This window comes from Triticum aestivum, chromosome 1A (assembly GCF_018294505.1).
Source record: "Triticum aestivum cultivar Chinese Spring chromosome 1A, IWGSC CS RefSeq v2.1, whole genome shotgun sequence".
Classification (NCBI taxonomy): Eukaryota; Viridiplantae; Streptophyta; class Magnoliopsida; order Poales; family Poaceae; genus Triticum; species Triticum aestivum.
In genome coordinates, this window is record NC_057794.1 from 449,416,927 (window position 1) to 449,430,617 (window position 13,691).

The 13,691-nt window shown below is 42.0% G+C and overlaps 1 protein-coding gene across 1 annotated transcript; it reads left to right on the top strand.

The window, feature by feature from the left end:
- Positions 1-1,667: 1,667 nt before the first annotated feature.
- On the top strand, positions 1,668-13,419 carry LOC123055357 (squamosa promoter-binding-like protein 9). Its single transcript, XM_044479356.1, has 10 exons — positions 1,668-2,481; positions 3,936-4,108; positions 6,607-6,860; positions 7,002-7,076; positions 7,173-7,280; positions 8,446-8,563; positions 9,249-9,384; positions 10,235-10,409; positions 11,736-12,296; positions 12,931-13,419. The coding sequence occupies exons 1-10, from the start codon at positions 1,835-1,837 to the stop codon at positions 13,261-13,263; spliced, it is 2,580 nt and encodes an 859-aa protein (XP_044335291.1). The 5' UTR covers positions 1,668-1,834; the 3' UTR covers positions 13,264-13,419.
- The last annotated feature ends 272 nt before the right edge of the window (positions 13,420-13,691 follow it).

A 13,691-nucleotide genomic window follows, 5' to 3' on the forward strand; every position in this document is an offset into this window, starting at 1 on the left:
CTGGTTCTTAATTGGAGAAATACTTTTGCTTCTGTACTAATGGCCCTTCCTCTTCAGGGAATCTAACAACTCCTACAAGAGTAGCAATGTTGGATTTGCTACTCACCGGGTTGTGGTGGGAGCTGTCCATCGTTCTTGTATTTTACCCTCTGCCTTCTATCAAGCTAAGGCAAGCGACAGTCACACAGAGGCATGAATACAAGATGCTAGTGAAATGGTTGACCAGACAGAGGTTAGGGAACCGAAAACGATGGTACCACCAAAGTAGGTTTGCAAGTGAATGGGGTCGGTGCGTGGTGAACAAAATAAGCGAAACCTGTTGCCAAGAGATCGATTAAGTGCAGTAGCCTAAAAAATCCCACTCATGTTCAAGAAAAAGTTTTGTAGCCTCAAAGCCAACAAGACCCTAAGACGCTACAACACCCCACACAATTTGTGTGCACTCAAAAAAGGGCATGATTGTGAAAGTTTTATGCATTTCACTAAGATCAATGTTCAAGATGAGTAGATGACATTGAGGCATATGTGGGTTGACTGATAGATCTCTTATCTCCGTACAACGTCTAGAGATGAACATGAAACAGGTTTCTACTACAAATTATCTCTTAACGTTATCTCTACGAGTTAACCCACATATGCCTCCAAAGTTATTTGGCATTGAAAAATTATTCAAACAATGTATAACTAAGAAAATGATACCAGATATTATGAAGAAAGATATTTTCCGCTAGGCACGCGAAGATTTCATTTAACTAATTGAAGATGGCACCCTCTCTTGTTCAAGAACCAACATTTTTTTAGTGGATCCATCAACATCATTTAGTGATATATCACCACTTAATATTTTACATTTTTTTAAGCATTACTTAATACGTACTACCTCCGTCCTGATTTATTAATCCCCTCATACTTAGTGTCATACTTTGACCATGATTTTAATTAATAAAATATAAGTTATACATACCAAAAATAACATCATCGAAAACTATGTTTAAATATAAATCAAACGATATAATTTTTGATGACATGCATTAGTATTTTATTAGTTAAATCTATGATCAAATTTTGACACAAAATATGAAAGGCTAGACGGAGGTAGTATTTGACACGTGTGCCGTGGAGCGCCAATTGTCAGCGCTCGGACTAGAAAAATGCTGAACCACGTGCATTGTCCGTGAATGTGGTCAACACTATAACAGGAAGCCCAAGGTCAACTATCGGAGAAAAACGCACACTCCAAACGGAAGGCCTACCCGCGTCCATCCAACAAAAGGCGGACCGTGTCGACACGATGAGACCATATCGGCACATCCTCTCCCGTCCGCCCGCGTCCCAATCCGATCCCCACCGCCCAGATGCCGATCCGATGGCCAGCGCTCCGCCTCCCGCTACGGCGGTCGCTGTCTGTATACGCCGTCCCGACGGCAGCAACCGCACGCCCGGTCAGCGCGTCCGCGCGTGCGTGTCGAACACCCGGTCGCTGACACGGAGGGCCCCACGCCGGCGTCGCTGTGGCTTCAAGGTTCGCCCACTCGCCAAACCCCGCACTGCGCCAGCGCCCGCGCAGTCTCCGTCACGGCGTCACGCCGTCACCAACCGCACGCCGAACGCGCGGGCCCCACGCGCCAGCAGTAGCGCGCCTGGCCCCGGCCGTCCTACGCCGCTCACCAATCATTACTACCTCCTCCCCCGACGAGACGACCAATTCGCTCGCCCTCGTCGCCTCGCCGGCCGCCTCCCCCTCCTCCTCCCCCCATCCCCACGTTCGACGCCTCCGCGGAACCGCGAACGAGACCCCGCGTCGCGGGAGCCGATCGTTTCCAATTCCTAGGAAATGGACGTCTCCGACTCCGGCGGGGGCGGCGCGGCGGCCGATGCGGGGGAGCCCGTCTGGGACTGGGACAACCTCCTTGACTTCACCATCCCGGAAGACGATTCCCTGCTCCTCCCGTGGGATGACCCCCTCGGGATCGAGGGCGATCCCACTGCCGAGGCGGCGCTGCTCCCCGCCCCGCCTCCGCCGCAGCCAGTGGAGGCGGAGCCGGCGCCACCGCCGCCGTCTCCGCCTGTTGAGGCCGGGACAAGCAGACGCGGCGTCAGGAAGCGCGACCCGCGGCTGGTGTGCCCGAACTACCTCGCGGGGATTGTGCCCTGCGCGTGCCCCGAGTTGGATGAGATGGCGGCCGCCGCGGAGGTCGAGGAGGTTGCCGCGGAGGCGCTTGCCGGCCCGAGGAAGAAGCCCAGGGCTGCCAGCCGGGGTAGCAGCGGGGCTGTAGTCAAAACTGGTGGTGCTGGTGGTGGCAGTGGAGTGGCTGGCCGCGGGGGAGCAGCAGAAATGAGGTGCCAAGTGCCGGGTTGTGAGGCGGATATACGGGAGCTGAAAGGGTACCACAAGCGGCACCGGGTGTGTCTGCGTTGCGCCCATTCTTCTGCCGTCATGATCGACGGCGTCCAGAAGCGCTACTGCCAGCAGTGCGGCAAGTAAGCCACATTCGCCCCTTGTTAGTTGCTGAATACAAGTTCCACTGTGATCAGTATAGGATACTAAATTAAATGCGTGAAATGATCGCCTCACTAAGTTATAGTTCTTCGATAAGACTGGATGTTGGATCATTATTTCCAATTTCCTTCATTCAAGCTGTCGATTGTATGTTAAGGACCGGTACAAACTCTGCATTTTTAATTTTTGGAGTAGAGTTCCTCAGGCATGCTGTCGTGGTTGATTTGTTGGAAGCTTCTTCAAGATTTATACAGTAATTGTATTTTATTTGCCTTAAATTTATCTCAAGAAGACATTTTGCAGCACAATTTTGTAGGTGTAATGGACTAATTGTGTGAAAACCGATCAGCCTACCATGCTAGAGGAATTTTCCCCTTCTAGTAGGCTGTACTAGTGCGGTGACATGCAATATTTGACGTATGAGCCCCCTGCATTGAAATGCAGGTTCATTTGAAAGCAATGCCACTGTTAAAGATATGCCACTTATAGATTTTTTGTTTGGACCCAGGGTTCCGTCATCCTGGCAAAACTTATCTAGGATTTGTCGGGACTCATGTGATATTTCTAGTGAATTGATGAATTCTATTTTCAAGTAGAGTTAATACTCCCTCCGATCCGATCCATATTAATTGACGCTGCTTTAGTAACGCCGCTTTAGATCAATTAATATGAATCAGAGGGAGTATCATATTTTTTTCCTATGACATGGTAGACACACAAACACACGCTTACACCATGCACACGCGCACGCGCACGCCACATGTGTGTGCGTCTCCAAGCACATGCCTAGAATTAGTGGAGGCCGGGAATACATCCGCTATCCCATGAAGTTCCCATTAAAGCACATAAGCGTGAGCGAAAATGCGGGTGCTAGGATTTAAGCACTGGTGGGTGGAGTCATACGCCCACAACTCCACCAGGAGGTGGTTCGGGAGTTAGTATGTTGTAAATGGTCGAGAACTTTCCTGGGGTTCACTGGTAGGCACACATGGTTGTGAATCTCTTCATTTTTGTAAAATGTCATTAAACTTTGCAAGCAAATAACATTTAGTTATAATTGTAATACAGCTTATTTTATGAGTACTGTATGTGGTTTCAGCATGATGTTGTTGGCCACTTTTATCAAAATAGTGCAAATGCGTACAAATAGTGCAAATGCATACGTCCTTGCTTATGTTTGCACACCCCTTTCAAGTTTTTTTTTCATTTATTTTTAGCAACTGTTTAAAAATTATTAGTCTTTAATACTTAAGATGATTACTTCCCCGGACAATCTATTATTGATTATTCTTATGTCCAGTCTAACAATTGTGCTGGCTGTTTATGCTGTTCTTGCTGATTTGTAGATTGTAGTAATAGTTTACTTTGGTGTGCTATAATCTCTCTCTGTCTGTCTTTCTTTCTCTCTCTCTCTCTGAACATACTTCTGTTGCAGATTCCATATATTATTAGATTTTGATGAAGACAAAAGGAGTTGTAGAAGAAAGCTGGAGAGGCACAACAAAAGAAGACGAAGGAAACCTGATTCAAAAGGCACATTGGAGAAAGAGATAGATGAACAATTGGATTTGTCAGCTGATGGTAGCGGCAGCGGTGAAATAAGAGAAGGTAGGACCAAAAATAACTTTTCCAGCTTTGTCAGGCAAAATCCATTTCTTTTGCATATTTAGCCATCTTACCATGTTAACTTTAAATCTTGTTGTAGTTGCTCTGTTACAAGCTTTCCATAACATGCTAAAGCGATTATTTATGTGCATAAAGCGTAAGTTGTCTCTTAGATAGCCTACAAAGTGGTCGGACCCTTCCCTGGACCCTGCGCAAGCGGGAGCTACATGCACCAGGTTGCCCTTTTTTATAAAGCGTAAGTTGTCTCTTAGATAGCCTACAAAGAACAATCAAGTTTCCCAAACTTATTTTATCTATTCGCTCTGGTAGAAGATTTTACATTTCAAGTAGAAGGCGCAGGGTTTTCCTATAGATATGACTATTGACCAGAATTATGTAATACCAGGGAAAAGTTAATTACTAAATCCATTGTGGCTCAGTATTTGTTTTGGATACATGTTATTCATAGGTTACATTCCTTTATTGTTGCAATTGACATCGGAGTAAATCAGTTCCTTCCACGGATGTGAACATCAATATTCTTTATGCAACTTGAAACCTTCTAGCAGAAGACGAGAACAAGGAAACATCGCAATTTTTGTGAACTTTTGCGACAAGAGCATCTTATAGGCAGGAAACTGGGTTCTTCACAAAGTTTCACCACCAGAAACTCAAGGCCAACATCTTTTACCACTTCAAACAAATTCATAACACCCAACCAACAAAAAGCAAGAATTTAGTTGTTACATCCAACTTAAAGGGCCACCTTACCTTTAAGCGCTTATGCGGAGTTTGCAGCCTTGATATGCAGACGTGGATGGATTACATTCAACACTTCCTCGGGTGCATATTAGGGATGTGGGCTAAGGGGTACAACTGGACCTAGCCAACCAAATAAGGATAATCCTATTGCTAGGAAGCGAGTGATGAGTTTCTATACAAGGAAGCTGCCAGCCATATGTTATATTATCATTATGCAATGTGAAGGAACATGAAGGAAATAATCTAGTCTCTCTCTAGGTTATTCATTGCAGTCCAGATCCAGTCCTTTTCCTGAGCCCTTCTTCCTCAGTGCGGTAGTCAAGATGGTATCAGTTCGGTGCCAACAGCGTGGCATTACAGACAAGAGCAACAGTGGGGACAGCTTGCATGTGGAGAAAATACATGGACTTGAGCCATTGCTTCTGTGCTGGCTGCACCAACCATAGCACCGTATTCGACAGCTATTTCCTATTCAACGCCATCAGATAGAACTGCAGCACTGAGCCTGTAACCAGCAGCAGCGGTATCTGCTCATCAAAAGGCGGTGGCCACTCATGTTCCAGGCTTCCAGCAATCGTGGTGATCCACCATGGGACACTGCATGTCTAGTCATTTCCCATGCACACAACTTCCTCCAAACTCAAACCTGCAGATGTGCTTGTGCCTCAGTGGCTCAGTCCAAAACCAGGCCAGATGGTCCTTCATTTAGTGCTCAAGCCAAGCCCTCCGCAGTGGGCCTTGGCCTGGCCCTCAGTAACAAGCTCAAAATTAGGCAATAGCTTGGCACTGTTACCACACCCACACAATGGTCTTTGAAACATCAGCTTACTCATCTAGTCAGAATCTCTGCATCCCATGAACGCGGGGGGTATCAGGGATTTCAGCTAGGGATGAACAAATACTGGTTCAAACCTTTAGCAAGCTACATTGAATTTTGTCAACATGGCATCAAGTCCATAGGAACTAAGAACATTGCAGCAAGCTCAGCAAACTCGGTAAACCAGAGGAATTCTACTTGTACAGTCTTAACTTGAGCCCTAGCTATCATTTTGCACTCGAGAATGAGCTGCTTATCCAGGAGGAGTGGAGGGTTAGGCCTAACTTAGGTGGCAGCCGGCAGCATGAAGAAAGTGTCGGCAGCTGGCCCTAATCAGCTTCAACTAAGTGTGGATATGTATCCTATTATCCTATTGTTAGTGAATCTGAGAATAGTTGTATTACTTAGTACACGATTGAGATTAGATACTTTAGGGGGAGACCCATCTATAATGAAGCAGGCACTTGATATTACCATCAAGCAGCCCTTCTTCAGTTCTTCTACCCAAGTCTCCTCCCTCACCATGACATAATTTTCTGGTGGTGTTTATCCTCATATCAGCATAAATAAATAAACCATTTCATAAATTTGAAAGTCGTTTCTCAACAAATCAATAGCCTCACTTCAACGTAGACAAGGTTTAGTTTGTAGCAATAAAAAAAGAACACTCCTAAGTGAAATAAAACAAGTTAAACACCCTCTAGCCATTTGTTTAGAGCATCTACATATTTGTTGGAATTCTAAGTTTGACCCAAATTGAGCTCCAGTATGAGCATTATCTTTATATGCTTGTTTGGTGGGGTACTTTTAAAATGCATCTGTTAATGTCCAGCTCCCTTTCTTCTAATGTTCCTTTTTGTGTACTCTGTAAATATTTGCTGTCTAATCTGGAACATCTTTGTTAATATCTTTTGATATACAGAGAATATAGATGGCGCTAGCTGTGACATGCTTGAGACTGTTCTTAGCAACAAAGTTTTAGACAGAGAAACACCGATGGGATCTGAAGATGCCCTTAGTTCTCCAACTTGTACACAACTCAGCTTGCAAAATGACCGAAGTAAAAGCATAGTGACTTTTGCAGCTTCTGCTGAAGCCTGCCTTGGTGCAAAACAGGAAAATGCTAAACTTACGAATTCTCCGGTGCATGACAGCAAGAGTGCTTATTCATCCTCAGTGAGTTTTTTTCCCATACAAATTTGTTTGTTTAATTTAGTGTGATCATTATGCATTATTATTTTTAGTTTGGTGAGACTTTCCCCCTCCCTCCCTCTCTCCCTCTGTAATTGTCATGATAATGTTGTATCACCATTCTAGTGCCCCACAGGACGCATTTCGTTCAAGTTGTACGACTGGAATCCCGCAGAGTTTCCTCGGCGTCTACGTAACCAAGTATGTAACTGGCCATGGCTTTAAGTTTCTAACACTGGATGATATTTTCATGTCAAAGAAATTGTTCTCAGTCAGTGGTACATTTGAAATATGCAGATATTTGAGTGGTTGTCTAGCATGCCTGTTGAATTGGAGGGCTACATTCGTCCTGGTTGTACAATTTTAACTGTATTTATTGCAATGCCACAACATATGTGGGACAAGGTATGGATGTTTATGCTAAAACAAAATCATCAATTACTTCAAACTGAATGAAGATTTTTGCACACATCCAAATAAAGACAAACTATCAAGACTTAGGCTGTGTTTGGCAGCAAAGTGTTGTAAAAAACAAAGTATCGAAAAACTACAGTATTTTAGCATGATGATATGAGATACCACGGTTTTTACATATCGAAGTATTTTGGAGTATCGATAATACATAGGACCTGTCTGGCTAGAGCTGTGAGCAGCGATGTAAAAATTATGGCTAGCTGTTAGCTGTTGCAAACACGGACATTTTAAGCTAGCTAGCCATTGCATGTAGGGCACGCTTATTTATCATACACATCCACGAAGAACGGCCAAGCATAAACTAATTAAATGGCTATGCATAAACTGAACGCCCAAGCACAAGGCTTGTATATTACCAATAAGGATGCTCCCTTGGGATTGAGCCATGGAGAGCTGGGCCTAGGCTAGCTGCGTCGAACTAGTCGTCAATCCCTCCACGAGCGGAGCTGAGTGGATTGACCAGAAAGAGGGGTAACGGCACGGCAGCGTGGAAACAGCTTCAAAAAGGGATAACGACGTGTGAGTTATTGCCAATGGCGAGGCAAGTCGTTTACTCGCCTGCTTTTTTTTTAAAAAAAAGAAGAGGCCCAGGGTTCTTTTTATTAGAGAGAAAATACTCTGATTTTCAGAATACTCTAGTATTGGTAGCCAAACAGGTCACAGTAATTAAAATTGTACCAATACTAGAGTATTCTCAAAATCAGAGTATTTTCTCTCTAATAAAAAGAACCCTTGGCCTCTTCTTTTTTTTAAAAAAAAAAGCAGGCGAGTAAACGACTTGCCTCGCCATTGGCAATAACTCACACGTCGTTATCCCTTTTTGAAGCTGTTTCCACGCTGCCGTGGCTATCAAACACAGCCTGGTTTTTAAAATATCATTTTGTACTGTGTAACTTATGCGAACTGATAACTGTAGTACTACCACCAGTCCAGAATTGATGTCTCTATGGCTTGTGCAAGTCAATTTTTACCACTTATGGGAGTCCACTTCAAAAGGATTTTGCTGGATTTGCCGTGAAATTATATCATAACCTTTTTAGCTTTCTTCAACATATCATTGAGTGCCCGCAATTCATATCTGCATTTCTCTTGGCAGTTATCAGAAGATACAGCAAATCTTGTCAGAAACTTGGTAAATGCTCCGAGCAGTCTTCTATTGGGCAAAGGGGCCTTTTTTGTTCATGCCAATAACACAATATTTCAAGTATTGAAAGGTGTGTGCCATGTACTTTTCAATTCCATGACATATTTCAAGTATAGTAATATTTGTATATCATTCTTGAACTATATTGTTCGTACACAACTATGTAGTCCCTCCTTTGCTGAATGCATACTGTTTTAGGAATTTAATCTGCAACAAAGATGTATTCAGAAAAGATTGCATCACCCCCTTTATTGGACAACTTATCACATATGAAAGATGTGTGTTACTCTAGTCCATATTAATAAATGATTGGAAATAGCCAAAGATGGATATGCAATGGAAAATTGGTGTAAGGTTATCTTGAAATATTAAAATGACATGTATCCAGGAACAAAATTTGACTTTGGAATGACATGTGTTCAGGAACGGAGGGAGTAGCACTATTTGCATGTGCTACTAGCCTACTATATGCTGTAGAGCCTTTGAATTATGTATCTGTCCAGAAGAATTTTCTCATGAGAAGATAACCCCTTTGTTTTCAATTGTTTGATGCAAGGATCCTTAACATACTCCCATTCCGCTTACGCGCGCAGTTTTAATCTATAATCATGAACTGTTCAAAGATTTGAGCATTTCCCAGTTAATGCGGGAACTATTGCCATTTAAACTTATATATTATTACATCTTCTGTTTTAAACTTATCATGACAAAAGTATCTGATTATTAACCGAGGATTTTTAATATCTGTACTAAAGATGGAGCAACATTGATGAGTACCAGATTAGAGGTACAAGCCCCCAGGATCCATTGTGTTCATCCAACATGGTTTGAAGCAGGAAAGCCTATTGAACTACTCCTTTGTGGAAGTTCTCTTGATCAGCCTAAATTCAGGTATAATATGCCCTTGGACGTTGTGGTGATTTCTGCTGGCTGTTTTTCTACCATGTATATTGCGGTACAACATTTCTTGTTTGAAACTTCTGCTGTATGTATTATTTTCTAACCTTAGTGTCTATTGTCACAAATTTGTGATGTGGGCTTTCCAGAGTCTCCGCGGTAAAGTTTGATCTTAGCTTCTACTCCCTCTGTCCGGAAATACTTGTCATCAAAATAAATAAAAGGGGATGTATCTAGATGTATATTAGTTCTAGATACATCTCTTTTTATCCATTTTGATGACAAGTATTTTTGGACGGAGCCACGGAGGGAGTACTAAAGTAAATATGCACTGTTTCCCCATAACCTCGTGTTTTATATTTTTATTAAGTGATCTTGTTTAGTTGGTTAAGTTATTAAATGAACCATTCCTGGATTTTAGCCTATTCCTGTCACTTGGAGGAATAACTAAGTGAATGTGAGTGTAGTGTGGCTTCAGTATGCATTTTTGTTTTGTTTTGTTAGTTTCAGGCACAAACTGTCTCGGCACGCACAATTTCTGCATGAAATAGCTTTAGCGTCCAAGTAAAAAAATTGTCATTTATCTCTTTTGATAATTGTTGATCATCGGGAGAACACTCTGGTTTATGATCGATGCCCTTCTATTGTTATACTTTATGCATCTTAAGTGCTCGTTTGTGGATTTAGTTTTCCTGGTTCCAACACTAAATTTGTGCATGAAGTGAATCCACATGAGACAGTTCCTTATAAGCTTCATAGATGAACACTTCTTATGAATTTGTGTGTGGTTCACAATGCTCTATGGGTGCTTGAATCACCATTCAATTTATGTTTCTCATGGCAGATCACTTCTATCGTTTGATGGAGAGTACTTGAAGCATGATTGTTGCCGTCTAACGTCTCGTGAAACCTTTGGTTGCGTGAAAAATGGTGCTTCTACATTTGATTCTCACCACGAAGTTTTCCGGATAAACATCACTCAAACAAAGCCGGATACTCATGGACCTGGTTTTGTGGAAGTAAGTGAAGTTTGCTACAAAACCAATCGAATTCCTCCATACTTTAGAGTCTGGTGCATATTAACTAATCTTTTCTAGTGGCATCCATCTAGGTTGCATGTGTTTGATATTAGTTCGGTTATGATTTGTCAGTCCTATGTAGATAGTTATTAGTGTGTACGAACTTAAGCTATACTTTTAAATTCTTAGCCATGACCAGCCTGACAGTTGTACCAATTAATAGAAAACCCTGCTTAGGCTTAAGCTTAAGCCATCCCTTCCAAACAGTGTGATGTTGAACTGATTCCTCAAATAAGGCATCAATACTCAAAGAGACATTAGCTGCTCTACATCGCACACAGGGCTTTGGGGCACTTTGGTTCATATTCACCAACTTTGGTTTGTGCACTTCAAGAAGTGAAAACTAATGTCATAGAAGCTGGACAATAATTGCAAGTTTCTGTACAATAGTAAGATCATATGTGCCCTTTGCAGAAAACACGGGCAAAACAGACTTGCATCACAAAGTACTTGACGATTGAAAACTATAGGAAGCAAGTGCATAGTGGGGATTTATGGTTCATGCTTAATTTCTCCTGTGATAAAGATACACAGCATCAATATGGCATTTGTATTTGGAACAATTTCAGCAAAGATAATGTATTCTTGTTTGGCATAACAAAACTGGCTAGTGAGCTACTATTGTTATTGGCGCTAAAAGTATAGGTGTATAAAACCGGATATTCACATCAGCACCCAAGAGCATATGCTCCTGGTGTGAAACAAATGATGATGCCCTTAATGTCAAACAAATCTGAAAAAGTATATACATGTCCTGCTGTGTCCTATGTGTGCATATTAATTTTCATGGAAAAAAGATGAGTTTTGTGGCCTGTGCGAAAAAAAAAATCGCTTTTGTAGAGCACCAGTTTTTGTTTTTTTTGTCCAGGGCACAAAATATGTCCATGAAACTTTGCAAGCCGATAAAAGACATACAGGTATATTGTAAATAAAAACAGTGTTGTTTGAATTTTTATAGCATTTTAAACAATTTTACTGTTCATTTAGGAGCATATGCTTCACAGGAGCTGAAACGCTGCCTTAAAGAAGAGCCAAAATTTACACCTTGAAATAACATAGCAAAAGACGACAATAAACCCATTATTTATGCTATATTTGTAATATTTAAGGGGTTCCAAAATGGTTCACTGTTGCAAGAATAGCAATTACCATTTATCTAACTGCATGACAGTTCAGCTTATGTTGTCATTCTTCGACACTTTCTGTAGTTATATATGATGATCGTCGATTGCAGTTCTATATTTTCAGTTTTTTTTCCTTCTACAGGTGGAAAACGTGTTTGGGCTATCAAATTTTGTCCCTATCCTTTTCTGTAGCAAACAGTTGTGTTTTGAACTAGAGAGGATACAAGATGCTCTTTGTGGTTCTTCCAAGTACAAGAGTGCAAATGGAGAGTTCCCTGGTATTACTTCTGATCCTTGTGAGCATTGGAAGCTTCAACAAACTGCAATGTCAGGATTCCTGATAGAGATTGGGTGGTTAATAAAGAAGCCTTCTCCAGATGAATTTAAAAAATTACTGAGTAAAACAAATGTTGAGAGATGGATATGTGTGTTGGAGTTCTTGATACAAAACAATTTTACCAATGTTCTTGAAATGATTGTGAAGTCATCGGACAACATCATAGGCTCTGAGATTCTTTCTAACCTGGAAAGTGGGCGGTTGGAACATCATGTCACAGCATTTGTTGGGTATATAAGACATGCTCGAATCATTGTTGATCAGAGAGCTAAACACAACGAAGAAACACAGCTTCAAACAAGGTGGTGTGGTGATAGCGTTTCAGACCAGCCAAGCTTGGGCACTTCTGTGCCACTTGGTAAAGAAGTAAGTGCTATTGTGGTGCAAGCCCTATTAATTCCACGCTAAATATTCTTCTCGAACTCAGCTAATGCAAGAATCTCTGCATGTTTATGCTTTTTTTACATTAAATCAGTTGCAAGTTTTGGATAAGCAGAGCAAGTTCAATTGATAACATTATTTTGAATTTTCAGTTGTGCGTTTTATTGAGAATTTCTTCTTTTCTTCTGAAAAAGTAATCATCAGCTCATTACCATTGCGCGCTACAAGCATGCAATTCATGGTCAGTAGTACAGAAAATCAGGGGAAATCGTGATACTGGCCACGGTTCTTAGATAAACATCTGTGTATAGTCCTATTTTGGTTATTTTAGCTTCCATCTGTCTGTTGATTGTTTAAGAAGATAATCGTTTTTAGTTTGAAAGCACTTAAATCTGGAACCATTCTGTTCTCATGTAGAATTAGTTTTACAAATTATGTGTCAACATTGAGTTGGTCCTAGGGTTGTCTTGTCATGGCAGAGGATGTTTGTCTTTATGAAAATGTAAGCTTAGGAGCATCAGTATCACGTTTATCTGTAACCTTTTGGAGTGGCATCATCATTCAGTCATTTTGCATATGGCTAACTGAATTACAACGATGTTTTGTAATCTTTTTGCAGAATGTCACTGCCAGTGATGATTTCTGTTTGCCCTCAACCAATGCCGAGTGTGAAGAGGAAGTAAGTGTGCCGCTTGTGACTAATGAAGCTGTGTCACACAGGCAGTGCCGCGCCCCTGAGATGAATGCTAGATGGCTTAATCCCGCCTTGGTTGCTCCTTTCCCAAGTGGTATGATGAGAACGCGACTTGTCGCAACTGTGGCAGTGGCTGCTATATTGTGTTTCACGGCCTGTGTTGCCGTGTTCCACCCACATAGAGTAGGGGTGCTTGGAGCTCCAGTAAAGAGGTACTTGTTTAGCGACTGCCCACCATGGCACCATAGTGGATGTTAGATTAGATTAACTTTCTTGACTTGTTGACTTTCTTGACTTGTTGTTGCTTTCCCCTGTGCCATGTGTATACCGTTGTTTTGACTCATAGATTGTGTGTATCAAGGATAAAATACCTTTTCCAGTGGACAATGCAAACTTGCATCTTTTTGACAGAAACTATGGGCATATGTGCATGCAGTTCCGAACCACCTGGTGTATCAGAGGGTTTGATAGGATTGCTCCGAGTGGTGGTTGTAACCGCAGCCCACATCCGGGAATTTTTCACTCTTTGGATGCTCCTGAATGATATCCACCTTCATGAGCAAACTGAAGATACCATCTTCTGAAAGCACGCGAAACGACGGGATATACACGGCGGCCACTGCGTACAAGGCTTAATTCCTAGGCTTGACTCTTTCCCCCTTGGACCGTATGGTTTGGAAGGCATG

What these genes read in the sequence shown, in the direction of transcription:
- LOC123055357 (XM_044479356.1), top strand. Translation starts at nt 1,835, where the DNA reads ATGGACGTCTCCGACTCCGGCGGGGGCGGCGCGGCGGCCGATGCGGGG. An exon ending in CTCGGCGTCTACGTAACCAA is followed by an intron (nt 7,077 to 7,172) that starts GTATGTAACTGG and finishes TGAAATATGCAG; the next exon opens with ATATTTGAGTGGTTGTCTAG. An exon ending in AATATTTCAAGTATTGAAAG is followed by an intron (nt 8,564 to 9,248) that starts GTGTGTGCCATG and finishes TCTGTACTAAAG; the next exon opens with ATGGAGCAACATTGATGAGT.